This window comes from Callithrix jacchus, chromosome 3 (genome assembly GCF_049354715.1).
Source record: "Callithrix jacchus isolate 240 chromosome 3, calJac240_pri, whole genome shotgun sequence".
In the NCBI taxonomy this organism is placed as follows: domain Eukaryota; kingdom Metazoa; phylum Chordata; class Mammalia; order Primates; family Cebidae; genus Callithrix; species Callithrix jacchus.
In genome coordinates this window covers 189,984,140-190,004,838 of record NC_133504.1, presented here as the reverse complement: position 1 = coordinate 190,004,838, position 20,699 = coordinate 189,984,140, and the positions used below count along the sequence as shown (strand labels likewise).

Genomic DNA, 20,699 nt, shown 5'->3' with positions numbered 1-20,699 from the left:
TTTGGGGAGAAGCTACCAATCTCCATGAAAGAGTTGGGACCTGTACTCTTTGCTTCAGGAGGCTGTAGGAGAGTTTTGTGAAAGGGACTAGTAGATGAGTATTTTAATAAGATCATTCAGCCAAGTTGAATGTGGGCTGGAGGAGAAGGTGGGGAGACTCAGGAGATTAATGTTGATGCTAAGCCAAGAGATGGGAAGTCTAAACCAAGATAATTGCTTTGGGATTGTCGGGAAGACACTGATTGTAAGAGAATGAAGAAGGCAGAATCACCAGGCCTGGGTCGCCAACTGAACTTTGGTTTTCAGGACCAAGAAAGCCAGGATGACTGCACATCCTGGGCAGGTGTGTGGCAGTGACGGTCGTGGATATTGGGGACACATATTTGCAGGGGAAGCGTCAGTTTCAGCTTGAGTTTGGCCTGTCAGGTGAATACCAGGCACAGATGTCTGACCAACTCTCAACATAGATAGGGTCCTTTCTTTTTGTTTCTATTTTTTATTAAGACAGGCCTAAATTGATAGGATCTTAAATGACTTCATTCCCCAAGCAGTTTGTCCTTCTCATGCAATCAGGGTGGGGAGGTAATGTCTATGCCTCTATCACAGCCAGTGCTCCCAAATCTCTGAGAAGTTCATGGACCTCTGAAGAAGAAGCCAACCCAGCAGCCACCAAGCAAGAGGAAGTCTGGCCAGCCCTGGGGGACCGGGCCCTGGTGCCCATGGTGGAGCAGCTCTTCTCCCACCTGCTGAAGGTGATTAACATTTGTGCTCACGTCCTGGATGACGTGGCTCCTGGACCTGCAATAAAGGTAACGTCCCACTCAGGTGCTGGATTAGTACAGCCCTAATGACTGTGGGCTTCCGGAATACCTTTGCTTAGCAATCGTCCCTTCTTGATTCTCTTTTGCTTTAAATTAACAAAATTGCTCAGATTGTGACACTAAATTTAACATCAAAATGTGACCATATGGTTGGGTGCAGTGGTGCAGGCCTATTATTGTAGCACTTTGGGAGGCTGAGGCAGGTGGATCACTTGAGGCCAAGAGTTCGAGACCAGCCTGGCTAACATCATGAAACCCTATCTCTGCTAAAAATATAAAAAATTAGATGGGCATGGTGCTGCATGCCTGTAATCCCAGCTCCTCAGGAGGCTGAGACAGGAGAGTCACTTGAACCTGGGAGGCAGAGTTTGTGTGAGCCTTGGTTATGCCACTGCACTCCAGCCTGGATGACAGAGTCAGTCTGTGTCTCAAAAGAGAAAAATGTGACCATGTGGTTTGTAGCTCTTTTGGTATCATCGATCCCTAAGAGGGAAATAGCTAGCATTAGTTTTGGGTTTCCAGCATTAGCCAAGAAAGCTCAGAACCGATGTTCCTGGCTAAGCACCTCGTTGAGTCTCCGTAAATCTGGGTTAGTGGCTACTGTCCTAGCTGGCGTGGTTATAGAGCCTTTCCGTGGTTGTAGAAAGTTCTGCTCATCTCAGGGACACTGTTGCTTTTCTGTGAAGCAAGAAAATCAGCTTCGAAACAAATGTTAACTCTTTGCACAATGGACTTAAGATAGACCAGTTCACTTACTGCTTTTTTTTTTTTTTTTAAATTGAGACGGAGTTTTGCTTTCGTAGCCCAGGCTAGAGTGCAATGGCACGGTCTCGGCTCACTGCAACTTCCGCCTCCCGGGTTCAAATGATTAATGATGCCTGCCTCCTGGAGTGCTGGGAGCCTGGATGTTCTACGTTCTCGCATGTGTTGTGTATTGGAGAGAGTGAGGGCTTTATGAATACATCTAGACTTGTTGGCTTCTAGCTTTGCTGCTAACCAGCCGTGACCTTGAGTAAGTTACTTCCTCTCTGAGCCTGTTTACGCTTTTAGAAAAGGGAGTTTAAAATGCTGCTTTGGGCTGGGCACGGTGGCTCATGCCTCTAATTCTAGCACTTTGGGAGGCTGAGATGGGAGAATCACTTGAGCTTGGAGTTCGAGACCAGCCTGGCCATCATAGAGTGAGGTCCTGTCTCCTCAAGAAATTAAAACATTAGCTGAGTGAGGTGGCGTGTGCCTGTGGTCCCATCTACTCTGGAGGCTGAAGAGGAGGATTGCTTGAGCCTAGGAGGTAGAGGCTGCAGTAAACTATGATTGTACCCATCCTGGGTGACATGTGAGACTCTGTCTCAAAAAAACAAAAAGAAAAAAATACCGCTTTGTACCCTTTTCATGTCATGGCTAACATAGAATGCCTTGGTTGTTTGCTGTTGGAGGGTGTGGGCCTGAGGGTTCCCTCCAACTTGTTCTCTGTGCTCCTGTTTGGAAGTTGTGGGCCAGTCCCTACCATGTACGCTTGTGTGGGTAAAAGTCAATAAAGTGTGCACAGTGTCTGAACTGTACAAATAGCCGTCCAAGAACAAAATGAATGGCATGGATAGCTCTTTCTGATAAATGGTAAACTGTATATTCTAACTTTCAGTTTCTGTGTTGTTGTACTTCCATCACTTGTTTTTATCTTTCTATTTCAGGCAGCCTTGCCTTCCCTAACAAACCCCCCTTCTCTAAGTCCCATCCGACGAAAGGGGAAGGAGAAAGAACCAGGAGAACAAGCATCTGTACCATTGAGTCCCAAGAAAGGCAGTGAGGCCAGTGCAGGTAGGAGACGTGGGGAAGGGAGGGGCAGGAGTGCAGCATCTGTCATGTAGAAATGTAGGATTTAAGTAACTTGGTATTTTATAGAAATACAATACATATCAGTAAAGTGAGAGAATGTTTCCCCAGGTGTGGCTCAAGATATTAGAAACTAATGACTAGCATACACGGACCACCTTTTGGTCTGAAATATCTGTAAGCGCCACCTGCTGACATACAGCCCCTGCAGCCTCCAGGCTTCCAGCCCTAGCAAGGAGCCTCTCTCTCCTGTGCTTCCCTGTCACGGGTGAGGGCTGGAGAAGCCTCCTGATACTCAGGGAGCAAAGTGGTATAGATGCTTTAGAATAGATGTAGTGAGTGAAAAAGTCGACTCTTATATATCAAAAATTCTGATTGGAAACGGAATATTTACAGGAAGAGCTAAAGGAGAGGTAAAGTAGAGATTAATTAATCTGAGTTGGAGGAGCTTAAACCATTCACGCGTTTGGAGGACCTTTTTTTACCCACGAAAATGTCAGAACAGAAGGGGCTACGATTTAGGTATGACTGCAGTTTATTGAATTCCCACCCACACTGCTCTTGGTGGGCACTGGCAGGGGCAGGAGTGGAGCCTGGCAAAGCATGAAGTGACTGTTGCCTCTGCTGTCCTGGACGCCTGTCCGCCTGTCTATGCAATCTCCCTCCAAACCCATTCTCATGCTGTCTCTTGGCGCCTAGGGGCCAGTGATGGTTCTCCCATTTGTTTTATATATATAGTATTTATATCAAGGCTATTTATTTATTTATAATTGGCAGTTATAAATAGCTGTGATGTACAACATGATGTTGGAAATATGTATGCATTGGCTGGGTGCGCTAACTCGCACCTGTAATCCCAGAACTTTGGGAGGCCGAGGCAGGCGGATCACGAGGTCAGGAGTTCGAGATCAGCCTGGTCATCATGGTGAAATCCAATCTCTACTTAAAAAAAAAAAAAAAAACTAGCTGGGCATGGTGGTGCATACCTGTAGTCCCAGCCACTCGGGACGCTGAAGCCAGAGAAATGCTCGAACCTGGCAGGCGGAGTGAGCCGGGATCATGCCACTACATTCCAGCCAGGGCAACAAAGGGAGACTCCGTCTCAGAAAAAAGGAAAAGAAATACATATGCTTTGTGGAATGGCTAATTAACCTATGCATCACCTCACATGCCATTGTTTTGTGGTGAGAACACTTAAAATCCACTCTTTCAGTGATTTTCCTGCATGTGGTATGTTGTTATTAACTGTAGTCACCATGCTTTACAGATCTCTTGAACTCATTCCTCCTGTCTGTAAATGAAATTTTGTATCCTTGACCAAGACGTTAAACGGAGTCTTGCTTCTTCACTCAGGCTGGAGTACAGTGGCACTATCTCAGCTCACTGCAACCTCCACTTGGCAGGTTCAAGCAAGTCTCCTACCCCACTCTCCCCAGTAGCTGGGATTACAGGCATGCGCCACCACACCCAGCTGATTTTTGTATTTTTAGTAGAGACGGGGTTTCACCATGTTGGCCAGGCTGGTCTTGAACTCCTGACCTCAAGTGATCCACCTGCCTCAGCCTCCCAAAATGCTGGGATTACAGGTGTGAGCCACTGCACCCGGCCTAAAGTGTTTTAAAAGGTGTTCTTTTCTAAGGGTTGGCTGTAGTACAGGAGGAAGATTTACCTGTTGAAAAGCCTCAGCTTTACAAGTGCAAAATTATCAGTATATGTCTATCATCTTTCTGGTGAATTAAATAAAGTAAGGACTCCAAGTCAAGTCTCCAAACTGGAATAGAATAGTTGTATAAAGTGCTTGGCACATGAAGCTTTACTGTCGGTTTAATGATAATGTTTGTGCTTTTACCATCTTTAGAATATTTTTACATCGTCCCTGTTTGATTACTTGGTGGGCTCATGAAGCTGTTGGCCACTAAGGAATCTTAGGCTCAGAGAGGTTTTGGAATTGGCCAGTGGTCCTTGAATTAACTGCTCCCATGATTCTCAAACTGATTTCTCACAAAGGAAACAACCGCAATAAAGCAACTGTGCACAACTGCACACAACTACGCACAACTGTGCACAAGCACGCACAACTGCACAACTACACACAAGCACGCATAATCACGGACTACGCACAGCTATGCACAAGCATGCACAACTACTCACAACTACGCACAACTGTGCACAAGCACGCACAACCATGGACTGCACACAACTATGCACAAACATGCACAACTACACACAAGCACGCACAACCATGGACTACGCACAGCTATGCACAACTACACACAACTGCACAACTACGCACAACTACACAAGCACACACAACTACACACAAGCACGCACAACCACGGACTACGCACAGCTATGCACAACCATGCACAACTACTCACAACTACGCACAACTGTGCACAAGCACGCACAACTACGGACTGCACACAACTATGCACAAACATGCACAACTACACACAAGCACGCACAACCATGGACTACGCACAGCTATGCACAACTACACACAACTGCACAACTACGCACAACTACACAAGCACGCACAACTACACACAAGCACGCACAACCACGGACTACGCACAGCTATGCACAAGCATGCACAACCGCACAACTGTGCACAAGCACGCACAACCACGGACTGCGCACAACTATGCACAACAATGCACAACTGCACAACTACACACAAGCATGCACAACCATGGACTACGCACAGCTATGCACAAGCATGTACAACTACACACAACTGCACAACTATGCACAACTGCACAAGCACGCACAACTACACAAGCACGCACAACCACGGACTACACACAACTGTGCACAAGCACGCACAACTGCACTACACACAAGCATGCACAACCACGGACTACACACAGCTATGCACAACTACGCACAACTGTGCACAACTATGCACAACTGCACACCGCTCTTGTTTTTTTAGTACTTAGGCTCTACTTAGGGTTATTAGTCAATTTCTCATTACTTCTAGTTAATCAAAAGGTCAGAGGAAATATTTGAATATTTTCATACTAAGATGCTTTAAAAGCATCATTATTTCCAGTAATCTCTTTAAAACTTGGCAACTTATTTTGATCTAAAAGTTTATTTTTTGTGTGTATTTTTAAAGCCTCTAGACAATCTGATACCTCGGGGCCTGTTACAACAAGTAAATCCTCATCACTGGGGAGTTTCTACCACCTTCCTTCATACCTCAAACTGCATGATGTCCTGAAAGCCACGCATGCTAACTACAAGGTACGGGCTCCGCCTCTTCTGTGAATACATATGCACACGTCCTTATGTCTAATGGGTCGTTGATGTTTTTCCTATGATTTGTAGAACCTATTGGTCCTTTGAGATATGAGTTACAATTAGTTTTTTCAAGTTTGTCTTTCAGCGTTGCATATGATAGCTTCTATCATGCAGATATTTTGGATTTTCATATTGTTTGTACTCACAGCTAAGATTTATGACAGCGACAGAGTGAGGATGTGCCGCCAGGTTATACAGGGAATCGGTCCCGGTGGAGTCTGGAAGGATCTGTGTACAGGCTTCCTCCCTTCCCGTGAGGCTCACATGAAACTACAGCAACGTCTGGCCATGCAGTCACCCCTGCCTAACATGAGCCAGAATTCCAGAATTTTTTTTTTTTTTTTTTTTTTGAGATGGAGTTTCGATTTTGTTACCCAGGCTAGAGTGCAATCGTGTGATCTCGGCTCACCACAACCTCCACCTCCTGGGTTCAAGCAATTCTCCTGCCTCAGCCTCCCGAGTAGCTGAGACTACAGGCGCGCACCACCATGCCCAGCTAATTTTTGTATTTTTTTTAGTAGAGACGGGGTTTCACCTTGTTGACCAGGATGGTCTCGATCAGACTCGCAGAAGGAAAGCAAGTATTCAGAATAAAGCTTGCGTTTCAAATAGTCTGGGCATGGTGAGCCACTTGTTATCAGCTAGGGAAAGTTTACATCAGTGTAAGTAACTGTTCAGCAGACACCCTCAGGAGCCAGCCTTTCTGTATACGGAGGTTTCAGTTTTTTAGGTCTTTTTTTTGACTTGAGACTTGTTAGATATGAAGGATGCAGCTGACTTAGTCTTTGGTTTCGGATGTCCCTGATGCTGTTTACAGAAGAATTTTTCTGCACTGATTGGGTTACTTACATTCTCATAGTTCTCTAGTTTCATTTATTATTTTGTTATATTGATCTGTCTGTCTGGTCATCTATTAGAAGCATCCTTTTTTTTTCTTTTTTCTTTTTTAGACAGAGTCTTGCTGTTTCCCCAGGCTGGAGTGCAGTGGTGCAAGCGTTGCTCACTGCAGTCTTGACCTCTGGGGCTCAAGTGATCCTCCCACCTCAGCCTCCTGAGTACCTGGGACTGCAGACATGTGTCACCATACCCAGCTAATTTTTATATTTCTTGTAGAGACAGAGTCCCTAAGTTGCATGGGTTTAAGCAGTCCTTCCTCCTTGGCCTCCCAAACTGCTGGGATTACATGCATGAGCAACTGTACCTGGCCAGAAGTATGCTTCCTAATTATTGTAGCTTCCCGGTGTTTATGAGGGGATCAGTTCCCCTTTGTTCTTTAGAATTTTCCAGATATTCTTCTTTGTTGATTTTGGCAATAGAATCAACTTATTTCTAGATTAATTTAGGGAGAACTTATACCTCAGATGATATGTCACCCTGTCCAGAATGTGGGATGCTTTTCTATTTGTTCAAAACTTTTAAAATCATCTCAAGCACATGAAATTTAAATTATTTAAAAAACTTGAAAGATTATTTCACATACCTCTTGCGCTTTTCCTGATAAATGAATCCTCAGGTATTCCTCTGTTTTTGTTACTAGTTGATACTTCTCATGGGTATTTTTCCTCGAAATCATTTATCAAACTTAATGTGGCTTCTTTTCTGAAGGATGTTTGATAATTTTAAAAGATCAGAGTCTGGCTGGGGGAGATGGCTCATGCCTATAATCCCAGCACTTTGGGAGGCCAAGGCGGGTGGATTACCTGAGGTGTTTGAGACCAGCCTGGCCAACATGGTGAAACCTGTCTCTATTTAAAAAAAAAAAAGATCAAAATCTTCATATTTTACAAGATTTGGAGTCCTAAGCTGCATGGTTCTCAGTCAGCTCCCAAAGTAGAAGAGAGCACGTTGAAAAATGCCATAGAAAGAAGATACTTCTTTTCCACCTGTTTTCAACTCATATCATCTTGAATTTCGGGGCACCTTTCTGTGCTCCCAGTGCTTGCTCTCTGTTATTTTCCTTCCTGTGTACCCTGGACTCCAGCATGTTCTGCTGTAATTCTGGTCTCCCTGGCATCTTGGACTCCTGTTTCCTTTGCTGTCATCCTCGGGGTCAGCTCCCGCTGTGAGCTTCTCAGCTGATGTGTGTTTGGAGTGGCCAGCATGTCTTGCTGGATCTTTGAGTATCACCTCTGGTTTCCTTGGTTCCTTCTCCAAGTTGCTCAGCATCGGCACTCCCCATTTTTTGTATGGGCCTTCTTGCTCCCCTCTGGTTCCTTTTGTCTTTCCTGGTTTCTTGGTTTGGTTTTGAGTCTCCACAGAATGTTTATAGCTCTTCTGAAAACCTGGAAGCTGCCTTTTTCATCTTAATTCTCATCTCATGACCTCCTGTCCCTTATTTGAGAGCTAGACTTTCCCAGGGTGAGCTTCTCCCTCCAGAATTCCATGCCTCCTCTTCCAGTTGCCTGCTGTCCAGGAGAAGTCAGATTGCTGTGCCGATTGGGGGAGAACCCTTGCTTCCCTGGGCTCTTCATCTCACATGACATCACCATGTCACCTCATCCCTTGGACCTTCAGTGGTGTCACTGCTGGATTTTTCTTTCCTTTGGCTGGCCTGTTGAGGGCACACCCAGGTTGACCCTAGTGTAGTCATGGTGTTTAGATCCACTCACATTTTCAGTTTCTGTGTCTGTCTTGTCTGCTTCTGACTTTGCCCAGAGAAAGCTTCTCTTTCACAAGGGTTCTTAGATTGATGTTCACTGAGCACCTTCTTTTCTGAGGTAATGTTTTTGCCAATATTTATTCTCCCAGTCAGTCTTGCCTCACCCTTCTTGTTATACATGATGTCTTTTGTCCTGACCCATTCTCAGAGTCTGTACAATAGGATTGCTCTGCAGTTTAATTACACAAAATCTTTTAGAACCTTAGCACACTTACACCTGATTTAATATTTTATTATAGTCAAATTGAGCAGCCATGTGTGAATTTCATAGTGATTTCTCCCAGGGATCCTAATGTGTAAGGAGTAGGACTTCATATACCACATACCAGATACTGATTATGATGGACATTTAACCACTTTTTTCTCATTATGAAAGAAGGTTAGGAATTAATTCTTTCAGTAATGTCAGTGTAACTTGAAACATGCCTTTGAAAGGATAGTTTTTGTATCGCTGTCTGAAAGGAATTTTTTTCCAAGATATTTCCCCAGTGCTGGAGACAAACACACAGACACAGCCCGAAAGGTGAGCGTACGGGGCTGCGCCATGGCCGAGGGCTGCGTCTTTGCTGTACACTACAAGACTGTGACAGGACCGGTAACCGTGTGTCTCTCCTTCACCTTCCCAAGGTCACTTTGGATCTTCAGAACAGCACGGAAAAGTTTGGGGGGTTTCTCCGCTCAGCCTTGGACGTTCTCTCTCAGATTCTAGAGCTGGCAACGCTGCAGGACATCGGGAAGGTTTGTGTCTTGTTTTTTCTCTTTGGGTTGTGGCTGGCACACTTGACGTGCATCCTCTGGGCTGAGCGCATCCAGGATGGAGCCTGGTTCTTCAGGGTGGCTGCGGGAGGCTTCTGCCTGCCCTACGTGCTTCGTGTCACAGGACCCAAGTCTGACTCTGCCTTAGCCATGAAGTTTGGGATAAAGGTCTATTTGTATTCTGTTTTCATTTGTTATCATGTTTTAGCTTAGACCTGGATTAGTTTAGAAAATTAGTGGGTTTAAAAATTTTGAGGTCTCTTTTCTCTACACCATGGTTCTCAACTTATTTTGGGGGAAATATCCTGAGTGGAATACAGTGGGAAAAGAGTCTCTGCCCCTTTCTGTTTGAAATTCATTTTTATCCCTTTCTGTCTGAACAAAAACTGTATGGAATCAACACCACTGAGCTCTGTGGGAAAAAAGAAAAACCTGCTCCCTTTGCTCTGCTGGAATCAGAAGGTGGTAGGCCCCTGTGGAGTAGTGCATAGAATTCTAGCCTTTTTCCTCCTTTCTCTGTATATTGGGCTCAGAGAATGCACTGTGTTTCTATGTGAATATGGACAGTTAGCATTTACAAACATGTATCTGTCTACTTTCTCTTATTTAAAGAAAGAAAAAAAAAAACTTTAAAAAACGGGGTTATAGAAGGTCAGCAAAGGGTGGGTTTGAGAAGCTTGGGTGGGTTAAGTGAGCGTTGTGACAACGTGGCTTCTCCTTTGGCATGTTTAATTGTGACATTTGACAGACATCCTTGCAGTTGAAGATGACACTTTTAAAGTAAATTCTCTCCCAACGATGACTTGAGCCCTGCCACTCAATGGGAGAATCAGCAGAATCTGTAGGATCTCATTTGGAATTGACATTCTCAATTGTAATCTTGTTCCTGTTTATTTTTTAAATTTCTTTTTGTTTCACTGGGAAGGAAAGATGATGCCAGTTTTAAATGTTGAAAGTGTGCAAGTTGCTTTGTTACAATAAAGCTAAATGTGTACACACGGATGTGATGCTTTTCTCTCAGCACAGGTGTGCTCACTATGACCTGTGATGCTTTCTCTCAGCACAGGTGTGCTCACTATGACCCGCGATGCTTTCTCTCAGCACAGGTGTGCTCACTATGACCTGTGATACTTTTCTCTCAGCACAGGTGTGCTCACTATGACCTGAGATGCTTTTCTCTCAGCACAGGTGTGCTCACTATGACCTGTGATGCTTTCTCTCAGCACAGGTGTGCTCACTATGACCCGCGATGCTTTTCTCTCAGCACAGGTGTGCTCACTATGACCCGTGATGCTTTTCTCTCAGCACAGGTGTGCTCACTGTGACCCGTGATGCTTTTCTCTCAGCACAGGTGTGCTCACTATGACCCGTGATGCTTTTCTCTCAGCACAGGTGTGCTCACTGTGACCCGTGATGCTTTTCTCTCAGCACAGGTGTGCTCACTGTGACCCGTGATGCTTTCTCTCAGCACAGGTGTGCTCACTCTGACCCGTGATGCTTTTCTCTCAGCACAGGTGTGCTCACTATGACCCGTGATGCTTTCTCTCAGCACAGGTGTGCTCACTCTGACCTGTGATGCTTTTCTCTCAGCACAGGTGTGCTCACTATGACCTGTGATGCTTTTCTCTCAGCACAGGTGTGCTCACTCTGACCTGTGATGCTTTTCTCTCAGCACAGGTGTGCTCACTCTGACCTGTGATGCTTTTCTCTCAGCACAGGTGTGCTCACTATGACCTGTGATGCTTTTCTCTCAGCACAGGTGTGCTCACACTGACCTGTGATGCTTTTCTCTCAGCACAGGTGTGCTCACTATGACCTGTGATGCTTTTCTCTCAGCACAGGTGTGCTCACTCTGACCTGTGATGCTTTTCTCTCAGCACAGGTGTGCTCACTATGACCTGTGATGCTTTTCTCTCAGCACAGGTGTGCTCACTCTGACCTGTGATGCTTTTCTCTCAGCACAGGTGTGCTCACTCTGACCTGTGATGCTTTTCTCTCAGCACAGGTGTGCTCACTATGACCTGTGATGCTTTTCTCTCAGCACAGGTGTGCTCACTATGACCCGCGATGCTTTTCTCTCAGCACAGGTGTGCTCACTATGACCCGTGATGCTTTTCTCTCAGCACAGGTGTGCTCACTATGACCCGTGATGCTTTTCTCTCAGCACAGGTGTGCTCACTATGACCCGTGATGCTTTCTCTCAGCACAGGTGTGCTCACTCTGACCTGTGATGCTTTTCTCTCAGCACAGGTGTGCTCACTCTGACCTGTGATGCTTTTCTCTCAGCACAGGTGTGCTCACTCTGACCCGTGATGCTTTTCTCTCAGCACAGGTGTGCTCACTATGACCCGTGATGCTTTTCTCTCAGCACAGGTGTGCTCACTATGACCCGTGATGCTTTTCTCTCAGCACAGGTGTGCTCACTATGACCCGCGATGCTTTTCTCTCAGCACAGGTGTGCTCACTATGACCCGTGATGCTTTCTCTCAGCACAGGTGTGCTCACTCTGACCTGTGATGCTTTTCTCTCAGCACAGGTGTGCTCACTCTGACCTGTGATGCTTTTCTCTCAGCACAGGTGTGCTCACTCTGACCTGTGATGCTTTTCTCTCAGCACAGGTGTGCTCACTATGACCTGTGATGCTTTTCTCTCAGCACAGGTGTGCTCACTATGACCCGTGATGCTTTTCTCTCAGCACAGGTGTGCTCACTATGACCCGCGATGCTTTTCTCTCAGCACAGGTGTGCTCACTATGACCCGTGATGCTTTCTCTCAGCACAGGTGTGCTCACTCTGACCTGTGATGCTTTTCTCTCAGCACAGGTGTGCTCACTCTGACCTGTGATGCTTTTCTCTCAGCACAGGTGTGCTCACTCTGACCTGTGATGCTTTTCTCTCAGCACAGGTGTGCTCACTATGACCTGAGATGCTTTTCTCTCAGCACAGGTGTGCTCACTATGACCCGCGATGCTTTTCTCTCAGCACAGGTGTGCTCACTATGACCTGTGATGCTTTTCTCTCAGCACAGGTGTGCTCACTATGACCTTCCACAGCTGACTTGTGTAACATCAGTCACACTTTGTCACCCTAACTTCAGATTTTGTGATATGCACTTTGCAGGATGTCCTCAGGGCTATGTGGATTGAGTAACAGGGTCTGAATCAATGCATTGATATCTCCATAGCTGGGAAACTTGGGACAACTTGCCATTGGTTTCTGAAAGTATTCACGTCATTTGGATACCAGATTCCTCAATACTTTGAGTATATTGTGCCCTTGATTTTTATCTCCAAGTGGCAGTTTTTAAAATTGGCCTTTTACCTGGGTATATAATAATAGTGCCTGCCACCACCATCCAACAGACCTGGTGCTCTCATGCCAAGTCATACATGGGACAGTTGCTGGCATGTCATTGGCCATATTAAATGTGGCAAAGGAGATCAGCTCTCATGGTTAGCAGCAGCTGTCCCTGCTCTCTTGTATAAAGCTCTCAAATGTGACTGTGTGACTCTGTGTGGGATAATGGACTCAACTCTGCCTGCTCAATGCCATTGTGCGGAGAAGCACCCAGATGCATAAGCTTTTTAATACTGTAAAATATAGTAGCTGAAATTAAATGTCACTTTTTTCAGAGGTGAATTACTGGGCAATCTGGTAAAATTCAAAAGCTTTTTGATGTGTAAAACTTGATGAATGGAACTCTTCCATCAATAGGCAAAAGTGTAACCACCTGTCCAGATGGATACTATATCATTTCTGTACAGGCCTCTGTTCTTAGTAAATACATCCTGTATGCTGATCAGGAATCCTGCTCCAATAAAGGAACAGAAAGAAAAAAAACTGGGGTCGTGGGGAGGTGTGACTTGCCCTTCTGTGCCTGAGGAAGTAACAGAGCTGGGGTTGACAGTCATGTTCTTTGGCTTTATGTCCAGTAATTTCCCCTGCTGCTCAAAACTATAGGAAAGTTAGAATTCTGGGCCGGGCACGGTGGCTCACACCTGTAATCCCAGCACTTTGGGAGGCCGAGGCGGGTGGATCATGAGGTCAAGAGATCGAGACCATCCTGGTCAACATGGTGAAACCCCGTTTCTACTAAAAATACAAAAATTAGCTGGGCATGGTGGCGCGTGCCTGTAATCCCAGCTACTCAGGAGGCTGAGGCAGGAGAATTGCCTGAACCCAGGAGACAGAGGTTGTGGTGGGCTGAGATCGCGCCATTGCACTCCAGCCTGGGTAACAAGAGCGAAACTCCGTCTCAAAAAAAAAAAAAAAAAAAAAAAAGAATTCTGTGGTAAACACTATGTGTACCCACAATCCAGCTTCTGCCGTTGTTCACGTTTGGCTAGATTTGCTTTCTGTGTATGTAACCGTCTCTCCCTTTACCAGTACATCTCACTCTCTAATGTGTTTTGAAAGGAGTGACAGATGCCCTGCTTCAAACGTGTGTCTCCAAGTGAGATAGTGTGTCTAATGTACTTCGTTTCTATGCCTCTGAATCTCTTTATCTGGACATGCACAAAAGGTTACCTCGTTTTAATCATTACACGTTAGTGTTTCTTCTTCGTTAGTCCTCATGTTTTAACCCATATGTAAATTTAGTGTGTGCACTTGTCATCTTTAATGGCTCTCTAGTGTCCTGCTGTGTTGATACCTTGTCGTTCCCTCAGAGTAAGACTTGCTGAGACTTCAGTACTGTCACCTTGGTGGTGAGGCTTTCCTGGCCATCCTTTCGAAACTTGCTTCTCTCTGTACTCTGTATTCTCTTTTCCTGTTCATTTTTCTCTTCTCATTTTTCCCATAGCATCATCTAACAGTCAACCTTAAAAAAAAGGCATTAGAGAAATGTCCAAATACATGTGGTCAATTTAGGATGAGAAATGAGGATTATAATTTGGGATGCATGGCATGGCCGGCCACCAGTGCCTCTGGTGAGGGAAGTGTAAGGGGATCTCTTACTGTCGGAAAGGGAGAGAATCACAGAAGCTCCCTGAAAGCCGAGTTCATTGGCTCCAGAGGCTGAAAGCCAGAGTTGTCGTCATTTGCTGGTGGAATTGTAGGCACTGGGAAGGTGTTCATTGGGGAGGATTTTAGCTGAATTGCTGCAGTCCTCAAGAATGGCTAGTGATAAATCTGGTCATAGAACATACGTGTTCATGCGGAACGTGCAAGCTGCGCACAGCAGGTGTATAAAGGATGCACATGAAGGGTTTCTTGTGGGGTTGTTGGGAAGTCTTTGGAAACAGTCCTTACCTTGGACACGTAAGCATGAACCCCATCTCCTTTGTGCCTTCCTGGACCAATTCTGTCTGGGTCTGACAAAGTGATGTCATCCCTGTATCTGCAACTTCCACAAAACATTCTGTTGATTTATTCTACTTCTTGGTTCTTCAGTGCCTATAGCAGTACCGGAAAGAGAACATCTGTTGAATGAAGAGATGTTGTTCTTAACAATTAGTTTGAGTGTTGCTTTATCTTATATCCATGCTGTGATGGAGCCATATTAGCCCATTTGACACCATAGCGTGAGACTGAAAGATGTGACCATTCTCAGGGCCAGATAAGTCAGTGGCAGAGCCTGAGTCAAGTCTCATGGATTTTCAGAGCTCCCTCTCTTTACCTTAAACCTCTGTGCTTAATAAGAGCTCTTTAGTAGCTGACAGTCTATTTTAGCAAAAGGGAAAATGCTACGTTTTAAATTTGAATGTGAGATATACTGAAATAAAAATCAACTAAATGAGAGTTTTTAAATAAGATTTTCTTTTTTGTATATGGGATTTTTTTAACCTTTTTATTATGACTGTCATATATAGAAATGGTTGTTTTCAGTTACAGTCAGTGAATGTATCAAATGCTGCCTTATCCAAAGAATAAATTATTAACAAGTCACAATTTAATGAAGAGTGACGTTGGCTGATATTTCTATTCCTGAAATCAGCCATATGGCTGTTTGTGTACATATTTTTTAAAGATGCATATAGATAATAATTTCATCTCTGAAAATGCTTACATTTGGCATAAGAATTACCAGATAATTAACCATCTTATCCTCTGTCCTGTGTCTTTACAGGTAAAGGTAGATTTGCTCACCAGTTTTTTTTTTTTTTTTTGTAGTTTTTGACACAGAGTCTTGCTCTATCTCCAGGCTGGAGTGCAATGTCATGATCTTGGCTCACTGCAACCTCTGCCTCCTGGGTTCAAGTGATTCTCCTGCCTCAGTCTCCCAAGTAGCTGGGACTACAGGCATGCGCCACCATGCCCAACTAATTTTTGTATTTTAGTAGAGATGGGGTTTCACCATGTTGGCCAGGAATGGTCTCGCTCTCCTTACCTCATGGTTTACCCGCCTCAGTCTCCCAAAGTGCTGGGACTATAGGCATGAGCCACTGTGTCTGGCCCCTGTTCCGTGTGTGTCACTAATTGTGTTTTTATCTTTAGAAGTTTGATATAAGTCTTTAAAAAACTTCTCCCTGTACCTCTGCTTAGCTTTGAACACAGTTGTAATGGCTGTTTTAATGTCTTTCTCTGCCAGTTCTAAGATCTTATAATAACGTCTCAGTTCTCCGTGTTGTGGGTTGATTGATGCTCTGCATGGGTTGTGCTTTCTACCTCTTTGCATGCCTGCTGGTTTTTGATTGGATACCAAATACTGTGCATTTTACTTTGCTGGATGCTAGATAGTTTTGTGTTCCCATAAATCTTCTTGAACTTGGTTTTGAGGTTAGTTGAGTTACATATAGATAGTACTCTTTCGGGTCTTGCTTTATAACTTGTCAGCTGGTTTGGAGCAATGCTTAGTCTAGGACTAATTATTCCTCTAGGAGTACTCAGGAGGCAAGACCTTCCTGAGTACTCTACCTAATGACCCAGAAAGTTCGGGTTTTCCAGTGTGCCTGGGGGGACGTTCCCCAGATCTCCAGGGTGCTCTTTGTCTTCTTCTGTCTTCTCTGGTACTCTGCCTTATGAACCGTGGCTGTGTTGGTCTCCTTAGATTCACAGAGCCTATTCAATTCAGAGGGTTGCCTGTCCCTCCTCCTCGTGCCACAGCCTAGAAACGCTCTCAGAGCAGTGAGCTGGGGCAGTCGTAGGGCTCACTTTGTCTCCTGTCTCCCAGGGATCACTGTCCTTCATTGCTGATGTCCAGTGTCTTGACTGTGGGTTTTGTCTGTTTCGGTTTTGGTTTTCTTGGGGTGTTTCAGGCAGGGGGGTAAACCCAGTTTGTCACCTTCATTGTGCTCAGTAGTGGAAGTCTCATATTTTATATTGGACACTAGGATTTGGTTCCCTGGTACTCTGGGAGCTCTCCAAAGGCCAGAAACAGCATGCTTTCCCCTGTTTCCAGGACTTCAGTTTCTGGTGCACATCAAGCATTCCATACACATTTGTTAAGGTCGTTTGTTAGACACATTGTGATTCACAGGCTCTATCTGTCATGTTTTCAGTTAGCGTGTATTAGGTGTCTGCTGGGAGCTAGTAAAAACAAAAAGTGACATGACAAATTCAGTTCTGAGAACAACCATACACGTTTAGAACATAACTTGAGTACATCAGAATTTTAAAAATGTATGGCACTTTCAAAGTATTTGAAACCAACAAAAATCTATTGCTTATTTGTAGAGGTATTTTGTCAAACAAGGGGAGAGGGAGGCATTTTCAATCTAACTGGTGTTGGCTTTTAGCAGCTGATAGAAACCAGTTTATGATTAGCCAGGCATTGACGAAACAGGCTGTGCATTCTGAAAGCCTGGATTGGTGGAGCTCTTTGAGTTGGCATCTTCTTCTTTCTTGATTCTTTGAGTTGGCATCTTCTTCTTTCTTGATTCTTTGAGTTGGAGTTGCGCTGTCGTTCTCCAGGCTGGAGTGCAGTGGTGCCATCTCAGCTCACTGCAACATCTGCCTCCCGGTTTCAAGTGATTCTCCTGCCTCAGCCTGTGACGTAGCTGGGATTACAGGTGTGTGCCCCCACGCCTGGCTAATTTTGTATTTTTAGTAGAGATGGGGTTTCTTTTTTTTCTTTTTAAAAGTTCAGCTTTTTATTTAACCCATTATAAAAGAGGTTTAGTCAAAAAGACCAAAGCCCATGTCATCATCAGACTCCTCGGATTCTTCTTTCTTTGCTTCCACTTTCTTCTCCTCAGCTGGAGCAGCAGCAGTGGAGAGGGCAGGACCTCCTGCTGATGCAGCACCAGCTGCTGGAGCAGGCCCACCAGCCCCTACGTTGCAGATGAGGCTCCCAATGTTGACATTGGCCAGGGCCTTTGCAAACAAGCCAGGCCAAAAAGGTTCAACATTTACACCGGCTGCTTTAATGAGGGCATTGATCTTATCCTCCTTGATGGTCACCTCATCGTCATGCAGAATGAGGGCCGAGTAGAAGCAGGTGAGCTCGGAGACGGAGGCCATGGTGCGGGTGAGTGTGAGGCTAGCGCTGCTGGACGCGGTGATAGTCGCCGGATGAAGTGAGGGCCTCACCCCAACGCGGCCTTAGCTTCCTCAGAAGAACCGAGCACCTTGGCGGCAGCTGAGGAAAGCTAGAGATGGGGTTTCACCATATTGGTCAGGCTGGCCTCAAACTCCTGACCTCAAGTGATCTACCTGTTTCGGCCTCCGAAAGTGCTTGGATTAATGGTGTGAACTACCCTGCCCGGCCCCATCTTGATTTTTGAAAAGGACATCGGGTGCCATACACGTTGTTATAGATGTTGATAAAAGTGGCTTGTGAGAATAACAACATTAAGGCAGTTATTTTGGTCATTTTGCAGATCACTATAAGACAATCCTAGGGCTAATTTGTGGTAAATCACACATTGCTGTATTACGTGTTGTGTTTATTGGATATATTCAGGGGCTCTATGGAGGCAGAGCTCTCAGCTGCTTTGCACACTTCCGAATTCCTGCCCTGAGAATAGGACTGGCTACCTAGTAGATGATAGGTACTTGATAACAGTTTATTGAATGAATGAGTTACTAAAGAGATACATAGATGCATGAAAGAATGGGATAACTTGGACTTCAGGACTTTTTACTGACTCTTCAGAATAAGAAAGGGAAAACTTCCCTGTGGTTTTGCTCTACTATTTACATGATTTAAATGGAAGCTGTGTTGTACTTTTTATTTCTATCTAGGGTTTGTACAATAATGGGTCATCTCTGAGTCTCTTAATGTCTCACTGTTCTTTCTGCAGTGTGTGGAAGAGATCCTGGGGTACCTGAAATCCTGCTTTAGTAGAGAACCAATGATGGCAACTGTTTGTGTTCAACAAGTAAGAGCTTCATTTCTTTTCCTGTATCTGTTAAGACTCTCGGGTATGACGACAAAACACTGCTCCTCCTTAAGAAGCAGGTGCTGATGGCGATCAGCTGGAAGGATTGAGAGGTCCAGCATAGTACTCCTCGGCTTACTCCATGATTGAGCCAAGAGGGCATCCTTCCCTTCGCTCCCCAGGAGGACAGGGTCTGTCACTGTGGAGGGCAAAGGGCATCAGAAGCTCCCCTGCAACCATGCTAGTTAACTTCCCGTCCCTCGGGGTTTTTGTTTAGAGTGCTCAATCTCCTGTAGAATCACAGGGAGACCCAAAAGTCTTGTTTAAGGTACAAACAGCACTTCATACAGTATCTCATGAGGTATTAATAGTGATTCACGGGAAGAATTTCACAGTCTGAATCTTTGCTGGCATATCCAGTTATTTATAGATGGATTTGGTATTTGCGTGGGAGATTTTTAAAGTGTTTGTTGTTCATGCCACATTGTTGATGCTTCAATTTCTTCACTGTAGTTATTGAAGACTCTGTTTGGGACAAACTTGGCCTCCCAGTTTGACGGCTTATCTTCCAACCCCAGCAAGTCACAAGGCCGCGTACAGCGCCTTGGCTCCTCCAGTGTGAGGCCAGGCTTGTACCACTACTGCTTCATGGCCCCGTACACCCACTTCACCCAGGCCCTCGCTGACGCCAGCCTGAGGAACATGGTGCAGGCGGAGCAGGAGCACGACACCTCGGGGTAACAGTTGTGGCAAGAATGCTGTCGTTGGTGGAAACACGAAAGAGCAAGCAGGAAATACTTTGTAAAAGAATAAAAACGCAAAATGGTAGCCAACATCTTCTTATAGTCTGCTGTATTCAAAGGAACTCTAGGAAATATGGTTGATGCAAAGATGATTTAAGGCATAGCCCGGCCTTCCAAGAAGTGTGTGGCCAGTGAGATGGGCTCAGGACTTACACATCTCAGAGGTGGGGTGGAGAAGGAGGAACACTGAGGGGCTGAGAGGCAGCCAGCTTTCATTGCCAAATTGTGTCAGCAAACCAGAACTGCCACCCATTCAAAGCACAGGCCCTTGAGAGTGGTGTGGCACGTGTTGATGGCACTTTTGTAGGCCGGTAACAGGGTGAAAGAACAGCTTCGCTGCAGCACAGAGGTGTGTGAAGGGCATAGAGTCTTGGATACATTACCTTGTGTTATATAAACTTTACGACTAGAGGTGTCTTTTCACTTAAATTTATGTTTGTGTTTTTAATGCCTGGAATACAGGACTTCTTAAATTGCCACAAGTATGAAAGGAATTTGAGTTGCCAATCTATGTAGTAGCAATAATAGAATGCCTTGTTTTTCCTTTTATAAATGTAGCAATTAAATAGCTACAGTTAAAACACTAGAGGCAGGAGTCAAGGAAAATACCCATGTTGCAGGCTGTAGGTTGGTGATGTACTTACTGTATATTCCAGTTTCAGGAGTAAGTCTGTTTAAATGCTTTATGTAGCCATTTGGGGTATTAATAAGCATGTGGGTGTGTGCACGTTCGAGTTAATTTCATATTGTTCCTTAGAAAGGATATAATTGATGTAAATACTTTAAAGGCTTTTCCTCTGACAAAACCATGTGATTTCTTCTAAATTACTGGATCTTTCAAATGACCTTCACCTTTCACTCAAGTATCACTAAAGACTGGGTTAAGTAGTCAGTTTCCTGTAGCAGAAAAAAAGCTCAGACTTGAGGAGCCTTCTGTGGGTGACGAGACTTGATGGCTCTCAGGCGGCCGTAAACTCTAGTCATTATCTCAGGAGGGTGATGCTGCCACACCGAGTGGCCTTTCAAGTTGCTCCTCAGTCTGACGCCTTCTGATCATGTGAATGTGAAATTGGTTTGAACAGGAGTATATCTGAGTGCACAGGAGGTTATTTAAGGGTATTCTCATTCTCTGCTTCCCTTTTATTCCCATTTGGCAGGTGGTTTGATGTCCTCCAGAAGGTGTCTACCCAGTTGAAGACAAACCTCACAAGTGTCACAAAGAACCGTGCAGATAAGGTAATTGGTACCATTTGCGGCATGTGAAC

At 45.0% G+C, this 20,699-nt stretch overlaps 1 protein-coding gene and 1 pseudogene across 6 annotated transcripts in view; one reads left to right on the top strand and one right to left on the bottom strand.

Moving 5' to 3' along the window:
* The window catches only part of HTT (huntingtin), a 163,081-nt gene that overhangs the window by 69,697 nt on the left and 72,685 nt on the right, over positions 1-20,699 (top strand). For 3 of the 5 annotated variants that reach the window (XM_035292340.3, XM_035292338.3, NM_001267745.1), the window contains 7 exon segments: positions 607-809; positions 2,510-2,636; positions 5,773-5,900; positions 9,244-9,354; positions 18,554-18,631; positions 19,145-19,368; positions 20,592-20,670. In XM_035292340.3, coding sequence (XP_035148231.3) covers positions 607-809; positions 2,510-2,636; positions 5,773-5,900; positions 9,244-9,354; positions 18,554-18,631; positions 19,145-19,368; positions 20,592-20,670 — 950 coding nt within the window. 5 annotated transcript variants of the gene reach the window in all.
* Positions 17,395-17,900, bottom strand: LOC100400127 (large ribosomal subunit protein P1 pseudogene; annotated as a pseudogene). Its single transcript, XR_013533220.1, has one exon. The product of XR_013533220.1 is annotated as a large ribosomal subunit protein P1 pseudogene (transcript).